At 40.8% G+C, this 16272-nt stretch overlaps 1 protein-coding gene across 1 annotated transcript in view; it reads left to right on the forward strand.

Moving 5' to 3' along the window:
• LOC122841372 (receptor-type tyrosine-protein phosphatase S-like) overlaps window positions 1-13782 on the forward strand; it is a 72881-nt gene extending 59099 nt beyond the window's left edge. The window contains exons 26-37 of the mRNA XM_044134644.1: window positions 887-984; window positions 2842-2965; window positions 3400-3575; window positions 3705-3824; window positions 5146-5300; window positions 5456-5741; window positions 6259-6437; window positions 6818-6944; window positions 8221-8346; window positions 9079-9233; window positions 9349-9484; window positions 10457-13782. Coding sequence (XP_043990579.1) covers window positions 887-984; window positions 2842-2965; window positions 3400-3575; window positions 3705-3824; window positions 5146-5300; window positions 5456-5741; window positions 6259-6437; window positions 6818-6944; window positions 8221-8346; window positions 9079-9233; window positions 9349-9484; window positions 10457-10525 — 1751 coding nt within the window. The 3' untranslated portion in view covers window positions 10526-13782. The remainder of the gene's footprint in view (window positions 1-886; window positions 985-2841; window positions 2966-3399; window positions 3576-3704; window positions 3825-5145; window positions 5301-5455; window positions 5742-6258; window positions 6438-6817; window positions 6945-8220; window positions 8347-9078; window positions 9234-9348; window positions 9485-10456) is intronic.
• Window positions 13783-16272: the final 2490 nt, after the last annotated feature.

Genomic DNA, 16272 nt, shown 5'->3' on the forward strand with positions numbered 1-16272 from the left:
TTACCTGCCAGCTTACAAGAAAAGGTCAAAAAAGATGCATTCTCTTTTATTTAATCAATAGATGAAAGCTTTAACTATTCTATTTTTACATGTTGTCGGGCGGCAAAGAAAACCCCCGCAGACTCCATCACCTCGTCTCTTAGCTTTCATCACAAGACATTTTATCCTCCATGTGTGGCAGCAACCTTGAGACTCCTTCCTTTCCCACTCCTTCTTCTTCCTCTCCTCCTCCTGGGAGATTTGTGCTTTTGAGACGGCTCTGCACCGCTGAAACTCATCTCCAGCACAAGCCGTCCGGCTGTGTCCGGGGGTCGCCGTGGTCGTGACGGGAGCTGGGTTTGTCGTGGTTAAAAAAAATAATAATTTCGGTCATTTCGAAACCGGAGAAACATCCAGGGCGCCTCTGGCTCGGGTTAATTTTTAAGACGGAAATGTTGCCTTGATTCATTGACGTAGCCACTCGGCATTTTTTTAAATGAGGATAGATTGCTCTAGCCTCACTTTCCTCTCGCCAGCTGTGAAACAAAATTACTGAAGGAGCCAGAGGTAGCTTCCTTCATGTGCGTTTGTTCAACCCCCCTAATTAGGGTGCTGTCTGTGTTTGTTTTCTCCAAGTCACCGCTCCTCTAAACATGGAAAAAAGCAATTTATCAAAACAAATAAAAAATAATAATAATTCCCAAACAAAAGACTCGCCTCACTTCGCCCTGTCCTCGCACATGGATCATAATTGATTTTCTGCCTCAGCGTGCTTCTTAATGGCATGTGATGTCGCCGCTTTGTGTAATTATCCTCACATTGTTGCATAAAAGTGAAGCCGATCTTCAGTAATTTGGGTTGTTTAGTTTAATGCGGCTTCACCTCTGACCCCATCCGTGTAACGCAGGAATGATGAGCCACCCCCCCATCCCCATCAGTGAGCTGGCTGAGCACATCGAGCTGCTGAAAGCTAATGACAACCTGAGACTCTCCCAAGAGTATGAGGTGAGTAATACATCATCATTTCATATGCATAAATAAATAAGCAGACAGTGTCCTCGCTCTTTAAAGATGTGAGGCCTGATGTGCCTCTGCCTCATAAACCAAATGTTATTGAATGCTTATCTGTTTGCAGGTTCTATGTTCGTGATTTATTCAGCGACATGATTTATTGTTGTTACTTTCCATTATGCCGTTCAAACACAACAAACAAAAAAAATCATGCCATTTAAACTATTTTCAAATTTTAAAGCAACAAAGTTCTACGTTTTTTTTTTATTTGATTAGATCAACAGGAAGTAGTGCAAAAATATGAAGTGGAAAGAAGATGATATGTTGCCTTCACATTTCTTATTACAAATAAAAGTCTAGAAAGTTTGGTATTTGTGTTCGTCGCCCCTCAATCAGTACCTTCTAGCGCCACCTTCTGCTGCAGTTACAGCTGAATGTCTTTTGTTTCCACTGGCTTTACACGTCTGGAGACTGCCTTTATTTCTTTTTTTTGTTGTTGTTTTTGCCAGTTTTTCTTTATTCCTACTGAAAAAAGCACCATGATTATAACAAAAGCACAGCTTGAGTTTTCTACCACACATTGCATTTTGCATGTGTGTCTTTGTGATAAACTGCAAATGGGACTTCTTATTGCTTTCTTTATTATTCTGCCACTGTTCAGTAAAGGCCTGTTTTGTAGACTGTCTCCCATACGACTCGTGGCACAATTTAAACAGCACTCCTCATGAATTTCCTTTCAACATTAGTTCTTGCCTCTCTCTATAAAGGCTAGATTTGTGGCCTGCACAACTAGTAGTTGCCTTCTTGACAGCTTCTTCCACCTGAGCTGTGGATCTCTGCAGCTTCTCCAGAGTTAACTACAGGCCTCTTAGCTGTTTCTCTGATTCATGCTCTCCTTTCCCAATTGCCTTTTTAATGCCTTTTGTGTATCCATGTGTTTCTTTATGATTGATTGAATTTTTGCTTTACTTTTTACACTTTAGGACAATGACAAACTTGAATCTTAAAGTGGGGTATGATCAATCGATCAAGTTTCAGCAACAAGGCAGCTCAAAGTGCTTTGCATCATACAAACCACAAAAACAAAAAGTCATAAAGACAACATACAGTCACCAACTGAGAAACCAGTTAACAAACATTAGGTTTTATTATTTATTTTCCAGACATATAGTACCATTTTATAGCACAATCAAGTAACTGTTATCTTTAATTGTTATAATTATCCTGTACATATCAAACCTGACTTAAAAGATTTTGATGTCTTGAAATTGGCCTCTGTCACTTTAAGAAGCTCCTGCTCTTTCCAACAGTCATCACAACAAATGTTCTCAATTTTGTTGTTAACAACCATTCTTAGGAGCGTTGAATTGAAGTAGTTTCTATGATGAGATTTAAACTTTTCCTCAACTGTATCCCTGAACTATCTGCTGTTTTTGTTGTTTCCACAAGAAACTCTTTGTTCTCTAGTGTCGCTTTTGCAAGCTGTTATTTGAAGTGGATTTTATTTATGTTATACAGTTTTAGTTTATTTTTCTCAGTGATGTTTTTAAAACCTTGTTATTAGCGAGTCAAAATCGAACAATAAAAATACAATACTGAAAGAAAAAAGAACAGGATGAAAGTATCACAGAAATAGTGGATTTTATGTAGAGTTAATGACTGTTGCATGATTTTTTTTTTATCCTGTTCTACTTGGAGTACTCGATTACACAAAATCACAACATAATCAGCTAAAGTTTGTGGTAGAATTGTGAGAAATTGTGAAAAGAAATTTATGAATTATAAATAATTTTGCAACATGTTGGGACCTTATCTGCCCTTTTTGATGAGTGTGTCCGTTTTCTCTTCCAGTCGATCGACCCCAGCCAGCAGTTCACCTGGGAGCACTCCAACCTGGAGGTGAATAAACCCAAAAACCGCTACGCCAACGTCATCGCATACGACCACACCCGAGTCGTTCTGGCTCCCACAGACGGTGAGTTTCATCCGAAGACGGCAGCCAGGGGCAAGAAATGTCTGACAGGAGAGAGTCTGAACAAATCTGAGCTCACTGAGTGAACTTGCAGCGGTTTTCAGAGGGAGAGAGTGAGTGAAGTGCGTGATGGGTGAAATCTGAAATTTGCAAACACTGCTGAAGACCCACCGTGTGCACTGGCATGAAACTCACAAACACCAGCGAGTGCATTCGAGTGCAGCCGTCTCCTCTCCGGAAACAAGAAGCGGAAGAATGGACGGGTTTGATCTGAGACTCATGAATTTGCAGCAGAGCGCTGTTTGTTTTGCCGTCGCGGCTGCCAGAAACAACCGTTTCATTTGATTGCTTGATGTCATACAAGGAGGTTAATTTAACGCGGCACTTATGCAGATTGCTGCTTTTATCGAGAGTCTCATGAGGGGTTTTGTTCACAGGTATCCTGGGGAGTGACTACATCAACGCTAACTTCATCGACGGGTACAGAAAGCAAAACGCCTACATTGCCACCCAGGGGCCCCTGGCGGAGACATTCGGGGACTTTTGGAGGATGGTGTGGGAGCAGCGAACCGCCTCTGTCGTCATGATGACGCGGCTAGAGGAGAAATCTCGGGTTAGGAAACCAGGCCATTACCCAGTGACCTAAATGCACAATTTGCTTCATCTCAAGCACTGAAACACATTGATCTACTTTACCTGCATTCATTTTATTTTTTCGCTCATGTGTTTATACCTCTGACAGATCAAGTGTGATCAGTACTGGCCAAGTCGCGGCACGGAGACCTACGGGATGACCCAGGTCACGCTGTTGGACACAATGGAGCTTGCCACTTTCTGCGTTCGCACTTTTTCTCTACATAAGGTAAAGCATTTTGCTCACTTTCGACTTTACCTGTCCTTCATTTTGAATTATTCGCACTAAAACCTTCTCCAAACCCCTGAGGTCAACGTTTGGACTCAGGTGGAAACTGGAGTCTCGTGAATTACTGTCATCACTGAGCAGGCGGTGCTGGTGGATAGGCAGAGGCTAATAGATTGGTCTGGGTGTCGTGGAGCGCTTAAACCAGGCCACGGTCCATGTGTCAGGGGCTGAGATGCAATCAGTGCTGGAAGTGGAGCGGTTTCTTCAACGCAGGGCTCATCTAGGATCGTCAGTCTGCCATGTCCCTGTGGCCTACTTAGGAGCACCGAAAGTAGGCCAACTGTAGCTTCCCAGCACAGCTTCTCTATATTTTGGTAATTTCTTGTGAAACATCAAGTGCAGAGCGTGAACGATTTAAATGTTTAAAAACGCAGTCATTATTCATGTCTCCTTTATTTTTGTATGAGTTTTAGATATGTTTTAAAGAAAAGAGGATTTGTATCATGTTCCAGTGGGATTTGTTTTGGCATTGATTGCCGTCGTTGGGTGAGTCCGTTAAAATCCTTCCTGAAGGTCCTTGCAGATGTTTCCAAACCCCCTAAACCTTTTCACATTTGCTCACATTATGACTATGAATTTTGTTGCATTTAATTAGTATTTTGTCTGACAGACAGACCTCTGACTCAGTTCTTTAAAGAACCACCTTTCACATCAAGTCCCTTCCACCTTTGTACATCTACAAATTGGTCATTCTCATTCTTTTTTGCAAAACAAAGAAAGTTCAGTCAGTTTGGATAAGAGACTATGATCTAATATACTTCTGGATTTTTACTGGGCTACTCTAATAAACACACTGGCTTTAATCGCAGACTCAGACAGAATATTTATGGTTGCTCTCCTGCTAGAAGCTTAAGTAATGTCCACAACATTCCCAAATCTTTTGAAGGTTTGACAGATTTTCCTCTAGGATTTTTTTTTTTTTACTGTTCTGCTCCATCTGCCACAATAGGAAAAATAAAATTACTAGAATAAAATTCCAATATTATAACCAAATTTTTCATAATCGTACAACTTTCCCCTCGTATTCTTTTGACTTTTGTGTCGTCCAACTTTATTCTCACGGTATTATGGGTTTATTGTAGTACCGCATATTTCTCGGAATATTATGGTTTTAAGAGGTATAAATACTTTTAAAATGCTCTGTAAATCCAACCATCATTACAAATAAGTTTGTTTTTTTGATATTTATTGTACTTGCGCTTTCAGTCATTCAGACGTGTAAAGATGTTTTGTTTTTTTTTCCATGTGTTTCTCCCGTCAGAGTGGCAGCAGTGAACGGAGGGAGGTGCGTCAGTTCCAGTTCACCGCCTGGCCCGATCACGGTGTGCCTGAATATCCCACCCCCTTCCTGAACTTCCTTCGCAGGGTCAAAGCCTGCAACCCTCCTGATGCCGGACCCATCATTGTTCACTGCAGGTGTGCACACACATTCATAGATTGGTGCAGCTCTGTAAATATATAAACAAAAAGATGCAGAATGACAAGGAAGAAAATGAGTCTGTTTCACAGCTTGCACCAATGTTCATTTCAAGCATACTACGAAAAGATGTTGTTCTGTCTCCTTCCGTCAGTGCCGGCGTGGGTCGCACTGGCTGTTTCATTGTCATCGACGCCATGCTGGAGCGCATTCGGCATGAGCGCACCGTGGACATCTACGGCCACGTGACTCTCATGCGCTCGCAGAGGAACTACATGGTGCAGACAGAGGACCAGTACAGCTTCATCCACGAGTCGCTGCTGGAGGCCGTGGCCTGTGGGAACACGGAGGTGGCGGCCCGCAGCCTGTACTCCTACATGCAGAAGCTGTCAAAGGTGGAGCCTGGAGAGCATGTCACCGGCATGGAGCTGGAGTTCAAGGTGGGAAAAATGCCAAAGGGCTTAAGTGAAAATGTTGGAAAATGACAGAAAAACACTTGAGTTTTCTGACTTTTTTTCTTATTAGATTACCACAACACATATCATCAAGATATGTTTGTGAACAACAGGCTTTTGCACTGATTTTATATTCAGATTATCTCCTATAGCTATGATTTTCTCTATCAATGTCAAAATATGTTTTGTTGTTTGAGGACCTACTGATAAATGTGCACAAAGATGAAAAAAAAAGGTACATTTCACCTCTTTTTCTGGCCCTCCTTTATCAGCTTTTTAAACTGATACCAATAAATAATTGATGCCTCTTCTTTTTGTATTTTCATGGAAATTGATGTGAAACATATCATTAATTATGAATTAAAGAATGAGCAGTGAATATGAGACAACTAAGTCCAGTCTAAGATAGATTTTAAAATAGAATAGAAAGCAAAAGAGAAATGAACAGACAAACCTTTTAGTTGTTAAATAACTCAAAATGTTCATTTCTTTCTTATTCCAGCGTCTGGCCAACACCAAAGCTCACACATCGCGGTTTGTCACAGCCAACCTCCCTTGCAACAAATTCAAGAACCGACTGGTGAACATCATGCCCTACGAAACCACTCGCGTTTGCCTGCAGCCCATCCGCGGCCTGGAGGGCTCTGACTACATCAACGCCAGTTACATAGACGGCTACAGGTACGTTGTCCTGCTGCAAACGCTAATCTGACCCGACCCTCCTGTCGTTTTATCGTGCTTTGATAAGTGACCGGATCGGAGGGCTTTTCACCGCGGCCCTCTCGTCTGTCATGTCGTGTCAGATCTGTCATTAGGCTGTACATGCGCCCACAATTTCTCTCGCCGCGCAGCGCTCGCCTCAGTCCCCGCGACAGGGATGGACAACGAGGGTTTCCTGATGATTCAGCCGTTCCAAGTGGTTCTACGCGCGTATTTTGACTGTTCTGCGTCTTGCCTGAAGCCTGACCCAGTTTTTAGTGAGATGCTTGGCAGATGAAGAAATGGGGGAGAAAGGAGGGAGGTGGCTTCATAATGTGGCTCCTGTGTCTGTGTGTGCGCAGGCAGCAACGAGGCTACATTGCCACCCAGGGTCCACTTGCCGAGACTACGGAGGACTTCTGGAGGATGCTGTGGGAGCACAACTCCACCATCGTTGTTATGCTTACAAAGCTGAGAGAAATGGGACGGGTAAGGATAATGTATTGCTTCGAAATGAAAATTCTGCAAATTATGATCAAAGATTTTTACAAACAAAACTCTGAAATATATGCATTTGGGGTTTTTTTATTATTCTTTTGGCTGCTTTACTTTGTGGCACCCAGGTAAAACATAAAGAAAGCTATTTATTTCAGAACTTAGTTAATTAGAAAATTTAGTCCAACCTAATTACAATAAATAACAAAAACCTTAGAGGTTTGCTGGAGAACATCAGTGAACAGACAGCACTATGAAGTTCAAGGAACACAGCAGACAGGTGGAGAGGTTATAAACATTATAAAATATATAAACTTTTAAACATCTGACTGAGAACTGTTCAGACAATTATTTGAAAGGGGAAAAAGTACAGCACCACCTGCGCAAACCTGTTAAGAGATTACTGTCCACCTAAACTGACAGGCTAGATGAGGAGGGAATGTTCAGAGAAGCAGCCAAGAGCCCTCAGGTAACTCTGTATGAGCTGCAGAGGCCAACAGCTCAAGTGGGAAAATCTGTCAACAAGAAAACTGACAGTGACGCTCTTCACAGATCTGGCCTTTAGAGAGTAGTGCCAAGAAAAAGTCATAGTTTCAGCTTTTTGCAAGCTAATTGGGTGCTATGGTCACAGGAGACCGAGAATAAACATTTATGCCTGTTTGGCCAAAATGTGATGGGCAAGAAAAAAATTCTCATTACCCTGAACACGTAATCCCCACAGTAAAACAGAGCATCATGCTCTGGGATGCTGTTCCTCAGCAGGGACAGAGACAGAAGTGGAGGTTCACCAATACTCAACATGTCATTTAACAATTAAATGGTTTAGATCAAACCATATCCAGGTGTTAGAATAGCTGAGTCAAAGTTTGGGTCTAAATCCAATTAAGAACATGTGGCAAGACTGCAGAAGTTACGCAACCAGATTGAGCTTTGCCAGATGTGCATAGCAGGTGGATGAATACCAGAAAAGGCAGACAGCTGTAACTACACCTAAATGTTATTCTATAAACTATTAACTCAAACGGGCTAAATCGAAATGGAAGCTTCAGTTTTCCGATTTTTCATGTGCAGAAAAAGAAAACCCTGTGTTTTTCATCCTACTCATGCTCAACTTGTGTGGGTCTGTCATATTTTACATAAATAAGGACAGTCAAGCGTTAAAAACATTCCCCAAGGCTCTGCTGAATATTAATGAATACTTCACACCTTCCAGCACCCTAACCCCTGTTTCCTGATTCATCAAAGTCCGATTGTGTTTTTGCTCTTTTAGGAAAAGTGTCACCAGTACTGGCCCGCCGAGCGCTCCGCCAGGTACCAGTACTTTGTGGTTGACCCGATGGCGGAGTACAACATGCCCCAGTACATCCTGCGGGAGTTCAAAGTTACAGACGCCAGGGTGGGTTTGCGATCACACACTCCTCACTACCGCATGTTGCGTCCAGGCGGTGTAATATCACACTCCTCGATTTTTGTCTATTCCTTCGGTGTCGTTAGGGGGCAGCGACGCAAAGCATGTCCTATCGACCTGGAGTGTGTGTTGCTCAGCGAGTGTTTTGTATGCGAATGTGCGTGTGTGCAACACGGCCTGTCCGCGCGTATCGACAAGATGCTGCAGGCCATGCATTCGGCCATGCTGTCTCCAGATTATCTTGACAACATGGGTGTGTGTGCACGTGCCAGTCATAGATAACTCCAGTTAAGCCTGTCCTGCAGTGACGCCACATTGACAGATGCTCTATTGATCTCCATTAAGGGGGAGTCGGCGAGGCTGAGCAGAAGAGAAAAGATGTAATTGCCTACTGAGTGGCTGACAGAAGCAGACGTACTGACGTTACAGCTTCAAGTTAACCACAGCTAACTGATCCCGGGTCAGATAACAGTAATCATTAGAAAGGGAGAAAAAAAAAAGGATGTTGCCTGGCAGAGCATCTTTTCTCAGTCAATACAGCAAGAAACTCTGGAAATAGTCATTTTGAAATGATCCCCTTGAATCAGCAGTAACTGCTTGTTTTTATGATAGGCATTGTGTGTTGAAAAGAGAAACCACGTTGGCTTTTAAATCCGGCAATTCATTCAGGTGTTCTGGAGAAAATGTCTCTTATCGTTGCCAATCCGCCCACTCCCTCAGGACGGCCAGTCCAGAACGGTACGTCAGTTCCAGTTCACCGACTGGCCCGAGCAAGGCGTGCCGAAATCTGGGGAGGGCTTCATCGACTTCATCGGCCAAGTGCACAAAACCAAGGAGCAGTTTGGCCAGGACGGACCAATCGCCGTTCACTGCAGGTGACCAGCCGCTTTTCGCCCCGAAGCTGATTGTTTGATGTATCCCTTTAGTGTCACACCGAGGAGTCTGGCACCCTTCAATCTGTTCTGGCATGTTTTTCCATTACGACTGCAGTGCTGGTGTGGGGCGGACAGGTGTCTTCATCACGCTGAGCATCGTCCTCGAGAGGATGCGTTACGAGGGCGCAGTGGACATCTTCCAAACTGTCAAGATGCTGCGGACACAGAGACCGGCCATGGTGCAGACTGAGGTGAGCACAACAACACGTCGTGACCCGATGTAACAGAACGTGCAGTAGAGTTACTCCCTCAGGTTAACGCGAGTCAGATGCTTCGCGGCGGCTCCAGAGCCGAGCAGAAATCATCAGTGATTGAGCGTATTTGGAAGCACACTTTGGGATAAGGTTATTACATAAGTTTCAGCGAAATGAAGTGGAAAAAAAAGGGACACGTCTTTGAGATCAAATCATCTGACAAACCTCTCAATTAAAAACTACTTTTCTCTCTATGATTGAGAGAGTGGAGTGTGACACTCAGAGGAAACCGTAAGACTTAGAAAGTGAATTCATGTCGACAATACTCTATGAGAGCAGCATTTATCACCTAAAACTTGGATTCAAATGGCATTTTAAAAACATCTGTAAACATTAAGTTTAGTAAAGGCGCACTCTTAAGTGCAATAGGGTAGTTCTGTGAAAAGTATTTTCCACTTAAAAGTGTTTTTCTGTTTTGCCTTTTTTTTGTCACACCTAGCCTAGATAATCTGGGTAGCATCTTGCAGATCATGTTGTTATTTATGAATAGAGCAAAACTAGATGGGCACATCTAGTTTTAATATCTATTAGCCTGTATCAGGCTGTCTGACAGGTGATGTTGGGTGATTTCTTGATTCTACAGATCTGGACTGCCTGTGGCTTGTTGGTAAATCACAGTTAAATAACAAGGGGTGCTTTTTCGCATAGAGCTCAAATGTTTTTGATACCATGTTTTCTAATTAATAAATGACATAATGATTTGAAAACTACATTTTGTGTGCTACTGCTTATTTCCCATCAATGACTAATTGTATAAGAAGTCTGAAAATTTGAATATGGAATTATCAGTAATTATTCTTGGCATTAGGTGTGGGGATTTTAAAATCAAACATACGTAAGAAACATAATAGACTTTAAAATAGTTTTTAATACGCAGTTGTTTACTTGCTTTCTTTGTCTGTTCCTCAGGATGAGTACCAGTTCTGCTATCAGGCTGCTCTTGAGTACCTGGGTAGCTTTGACCACTATGCAACATAAGAGAGAAAAACACACATCCACCTTTTTGCTTCAACAAAACAACAAACGACATGAGAGAAGGGGAGGGGTGGTCCAAAACAGCGACAACATTCAACTTTTCCTGGAAGCAAGATTTAACGACCAATTCTGCACCGACTAGCGACAAAAACAGCAACAAGAGTTCTCTTAACAGCGGCCGAGCTCACCAGTGCTTTCCCTGCTGGGTGAAGAGACTATCCATGTGTAATCCATATACTTACCTCAGTGTTCCAGTGTGAAGGACTTATAAATACATGTGTTGTGGTCAGCTATCTCAAGTATGAACCAGTGAAATACAAAAGGTTTCTGAACAGGAGCTACGCTACTCTATGTGTGTAAAATACAAAAAGATCTAAGAGAAAAACATTAAAAAAACAGAGCCTGGATATTTGCTGCACCCTAAATGGGCTTTTTATCCTCAACTTTATATCTATTAGTTTGATGTACTAAAGGAGTAACAAGGTGAACATTTCTTTGTGTCTGTGAGTCGACTTCACGGACGTCTACAGACCCGTCAGCCCTGAGGACTTTGTGGAGACGCGGGTGGCGGCTCATTCACCAGATTGCACAGTGCCAAGACAAAGCCGCGCAGCGCAAGCAAGAACTGTGGCCTATAAGGAGGCATGGCTCCTATTTGTTACCCAGCACAACGACAGACCGGTCAGAGAGAAGTCTCGCCCCTTGTACACCGGCCCCAGAGTCTTCAGCGCCAGGTTAAAGCCGATCTGGGGGGGGTCGCACTTAGAGCCCGTCGAGTCCAACCAAAAGCGGGCTGGGACCTGTAACGCAGTTCCTCATCAACAATAGATCCTGCTTGCTGTTTGCTATCGTCCGTGTTCATCGTCCATTTTTGCTCCCTCTTGAATGTCTGTCCCCCATTGTGTTGGTTCAGCAGTGGCTTAGTGAAAGAGATGCTTGCAAAAGAACTGAGCTCTATATTTCTCCCTCAGTTCGCTTTATTTTTCGTTCATATCTGCAGGTCTTTCTGTGTTTTTGATGTTTTCCTTTGCCTTATGCAGACTTGATTTTTCTCTTTAACACGCTGCTTGACGCTCACACATTGTTTTCAAAGCTTCTGCTGTTAAACGCCACATCTTATGTTAAGAACGAAAGCTTTGTCATGGTCATCTTCCTGCTCCAGTGTTTTCCTACTTGAATTTGCACTGCGTCGCATTAAAATCATTCCTATATTTTTACTTGTTGAGCTTGCCGCTAATGGAAGATAATGAAATCTATTTTAAAAATGAGAAAGCTTGAGGTACAGTGCCTTGCAAAAGTAAAAAAAAAATTTTTAAATCATACCCCTTGAACTTATTCATCTTTTCTCAAGTTTTAACTGCAAACTTTAACATATTCATATGCATTTGAAATTTATGTGACAGGACAGTAAAACTTAGTGCAACATATGAGAAGTTTTATGGAAAACATACATGGCTTTTAAAACTTGTATGTTTCTCCCAACAGTGGATCACAGTAGATGTTAATAAATACTGTGAAGATCCCATTTGTGGACTTCTCTCTCTCCACATTTATAAATTCCTCATTACAATAATCTACATGTGTTTGGAATCATCCTGCCTTAGTTTTTGCCCATTTGTCTTTACAAAATAGTTCAAAGTCAGCCGGATGGAAGGAGTCTGCAAATATGAACTTGCAAGCAGTGTTTACTTCCATCCCTCTGTCTTTAAACTGTGTTTAAAAAAAAAAAAAAAGCATTTCCCACAACATAACTCTGCCACTACCATGTCTCATGACCGGATGGCAAGTTCAGGAGGATGGTTTAGTTTTAGTTTTCTGCCACAAATGATGTTTTGCATGCTGGCTCCAAATATAGGTTTCATCTTACTTTACTGCTTCAGCTGACTCCAGGTAGAAATTTGTTATGTAACAAATCAGACTCCCAGCGGTTGAAATTTTCAAAGCCGACTATCATTTGCCTTCCACTTCTCACTTAATTCTCCACTTCCTGTTGCTCTATCACGGTAAACGCCAATAAAACACATAAAAGTTTGTGATTGCAACAAAACAAAAATGTGGGGAAATGACTTTTGTGAGGCGCTGTACGTTTCCTGTCTCATTTCCAGTCCTTCACAGAAACCCTATATATTTTTCTGTCTCATTTATCCGTCTGTACAGAAGCTCCCAACTTCACTAGTCAATGTGAACTGCTCCCACTCCAGTGAAACGCCTGTGATGTTGGTGTGTATCTTCGACCTAATTCGCACAATTATCCCAATTGATCCTGTAGTGCTGAAAGAGCACGTTGAGGTCCCAGTGTGAGGCCCTCTGCGTTTGTACATACAGCCTGCCACTAGAGTCCCACGCAGTACCGTTCCAAATATCCGAGCACAGCGTGTTTAAAGTGGGACTGGATGTGGCGTACTGCTTTTCGTCGCTAAAAAGCCTTATTGTTCTCGCTCACTTTGTCGTATTTAATTCATATGGTTTTTAAAAAAATATTTATTATATTTTGTTATTTTAATTTTGTTTGTTTTTTTCTGGTTGTTTTATTTATTTGTTTTTTTTTTTGGAGTATGACATTGTTGCTTTTTGTTCTTTCCATTTTTTTTATGTGCTTTTGTTTAAGTGATTTGCTTTGTATTGAGAGCGTATGCCCTCCATGCAGGGTGCTATTTGATACTAATTACTGATGTCTGATTAGTTATGGAGATGTACAGTAGAGGCAGAACTATCTAAAGTTTACAAGTGATGCCTGTTTGACCCCCACCCAGCCCCACCTCGCCTGATTTGACCTCCCATATGTAGCTGCAGCAGCGATGCATTTAATGGCATCGGAAAAGTTCGACATATAGATCAGAGTGAAATTCTCCTGATGTGCCGTTTGTGTTTAGTTTGCTTGAAAGCACAGAGTAGCAGGTGTATTTTCGACGGGGAATGGGTACGATTCGTCTAGCTACACATGTTACACACACACACACACACACACGCCCTCAGAGCTTATTGTCTGAATCTGAACTTCTTCTCATATGAACTCTATGTGTGGTCCTGAAGTCTTGGCAATGTTTGAACATATATGAAATATGTTACTCCCTCGATTTCTAATGATTATTGTGTCAAGAGAAATATATAAACAGGCACACGCAAAACATATAATGAACATGTGGAGGGCCAGCTCTGATGATGCCATACCCCTCACTAATGTACTTGTTCTTTCCTTTCAGACCATAGATGTAGATATTGTATCTTGAATTTGTATTAAAAAAAGCAAGATGATAGGATACACGGCATTCCTGTTGTTTCTCTGTGATTCATTCCTGCTCCACTAGATGGAGCCAACGTCAGCCGATACAAAAATGGATTCCTGCCACTGAAAACAATAATCTAATCATTCCAGCTTCAACACGCTACATAAATACATTTTTAAAAAGCTTTTCAGATAGTTTTGGTAAACAACAGTGTGTTTTATTCAGTTCTAAAGCTAAAAAAGAACAAGATGCGCTCTAGGAGCTGATTTCAATCTTTGTTCTGCTGACAGCACATTTGTATGTCTAAAATGTAGATTGCAGAGATGAACCCTTCGGAGATGCTAGCGATATACTGGGGTGTGTTTCTTTTTTTTCCTGCAAGTAATTTGACTGTCTTAAAGGAATACAAATCAAATTTTTGAGAAGATGTTATTTTATTTCTTTTTAAACTGTTCCTTAAATTGATCTGAAATGGCACAAACAACAACGAATTTGTTTATAAGGATAGCCTTCAAATATGCCATTTTTATTTTTTCACACCTTATTTATACAAGTGAATGAATTCCATTATGTTGCGATTTCACTTTGAAGTACTAGCTTTCTATTTTTTGCCATGTCTGTTTTCCAAATGGCATTTTCACCAGTCAGAGCATGCAGCTAAATCCAACGCTTTTAAAACTTTCTGCAACCACACCTTGTTACTGATAGGATAAGTTTGTGTCTTATGTGCTATATAAAACTTTCATATCTCTATTAATAGACAGAAATTAATAGCGATATTAATTTCTGTCTATTAATATCTTTATGTTGCTGTGTACACCATAAAGAGAAGAAGAGAGAACAAAATATTAAAAGCGGGGAAAAAAGCGAAACCCTTAAAATGTTTCTAACTGGACAAAAGTGATCACCAACCAATATATCTGAAATATTAAAATATTTTTAAATCAATCAAAAGTGAAATACAACATTTTAGAATTACAGTGTTTTATATTTTGTTGTTTATTATGCTTTAGATTCATCTTTAGAATGGTCTTGATTTTTATAGTCTTTCCAATCATTTTGTTTCCGTCAGACCAACGTTTTCTCTCTCATGGTTTTCATCAGAAGCATTGAACAGCAGAAAACAGATCACAACGTCACTTCCTTCAACTGGGACAGAAAATCTTGAGTCTTTGCAGTGGGTTCTGGGAAACGTCTGAACCTAAATCTAAGCACATCGTGGAACATTTTTATATATATCAAGTTTTAGAATCACAGGGTTTCTGTATTGTTTTAATTAAGCTGAGAATTTGAATTTAGCATATAACATGTCTGCATAAGTATTGGAAAAACTAAATATTGAAATGACAAAATCCTAATTGCTTTTAATAAATTCAGTAGATTTTACATAGATGTCTTTTTAAGTCCCATATGTTACAAATACTTACTCAATCCACACAATTAAAAAAGACAAAAGTGTATTTCACTAGTTTCTACTGGTTAAACTTGATCTAGGTCTGGTTATAATCCTAAAAAACTAAAAGTGTGTATTAACTAATCTTTTAATAAAGATGTTTTCTCAGTACAGTAGTCTTTGAGACCTCACCGGGTCAGACTTCTCCCTCTCCAGGCAACCATGAAGAAGGTGAACCAGAAACTTTCTTTCCAGTACTTGTTGCGTCACATAACACAAAAGGATCTCTGAAGAAAGTCTTATATTTTCACAAGCTGCTACCAGTAGTCTGTTTTAAAAATGAAACATTTTATTTCTCCTTATTTTTGCTCAATTAAAAAAAAAATAACATAGTAAGTCATAAAAATACTTGTTTTTGGCACACAGGTCATCCTTAAAGAAGTTATGCTGCTTTTTTATGGTTATGTCAAATCCTTGTTTCTGACACTGACAACACCGTTATTTACTTAAATAATAAAGAAAACTTTGAGATAACTTTTAAACCTGAAGAACTATCCTTCAGAATCACATCACATCATTGGGAAAAAAGAAAACAAATGAACAGAAAGCTGCAGCATTTTGCACAGTAATGTACTCTTAAACCGAAAGAGGCTTTTAGTTATCTTGTTTTTGCTTGTTGAAGATGAAACTTTCAGTTTCACCTTCCTGACTCAGCTTCATTATTTAACACACTCTACTGTAAAACTCATGTGTAAGGATTATTAAACTACAAGCAGGTCCAGCAGAGCCACAGGAACGATGGAGCTTTTCCTCAAACTTCAAATCAGAGCAAACACAAGGAATCTCGATCAGTTGATCAGTGATAAGGAGTGTAATCTTTTATCTGCGTGAGCATGACACACCGATGTCTGATCCAAGCAGAGGTGTTTCTAACAATGAACTCAACTGAGCTCTGCATATGTTTCACTTTTTTTTTCTGTTTTTTTTTTTTTTTTTTTTACTTCACACAAGATGAAGAGGAAAAATTAAATATGCTCACACAGCCTTGTTATGTGACTAGACAGTACGGGTAGAAACAGTATTTTTATTTCCTGCTTTCTGCTTTGCTTCATCAAGATTTTTCAGAAAGC

The sequence above is a fragment of the Gambusia affinis genome, linkage group LG12 (assembly GCF_019740435.1).
Source record: "Gambusia affinis linkage group LG12, SWU_Gaff_1.0, whole genome shotgun sequence".
In the NCBI taxonomy this organism is placed as follows: Eukaryota; Metazoa; Chordata; class Actinopteri; order Cyprinodontiformes; family Poeciliidae; genus Gambusia; species Gambusia affinis.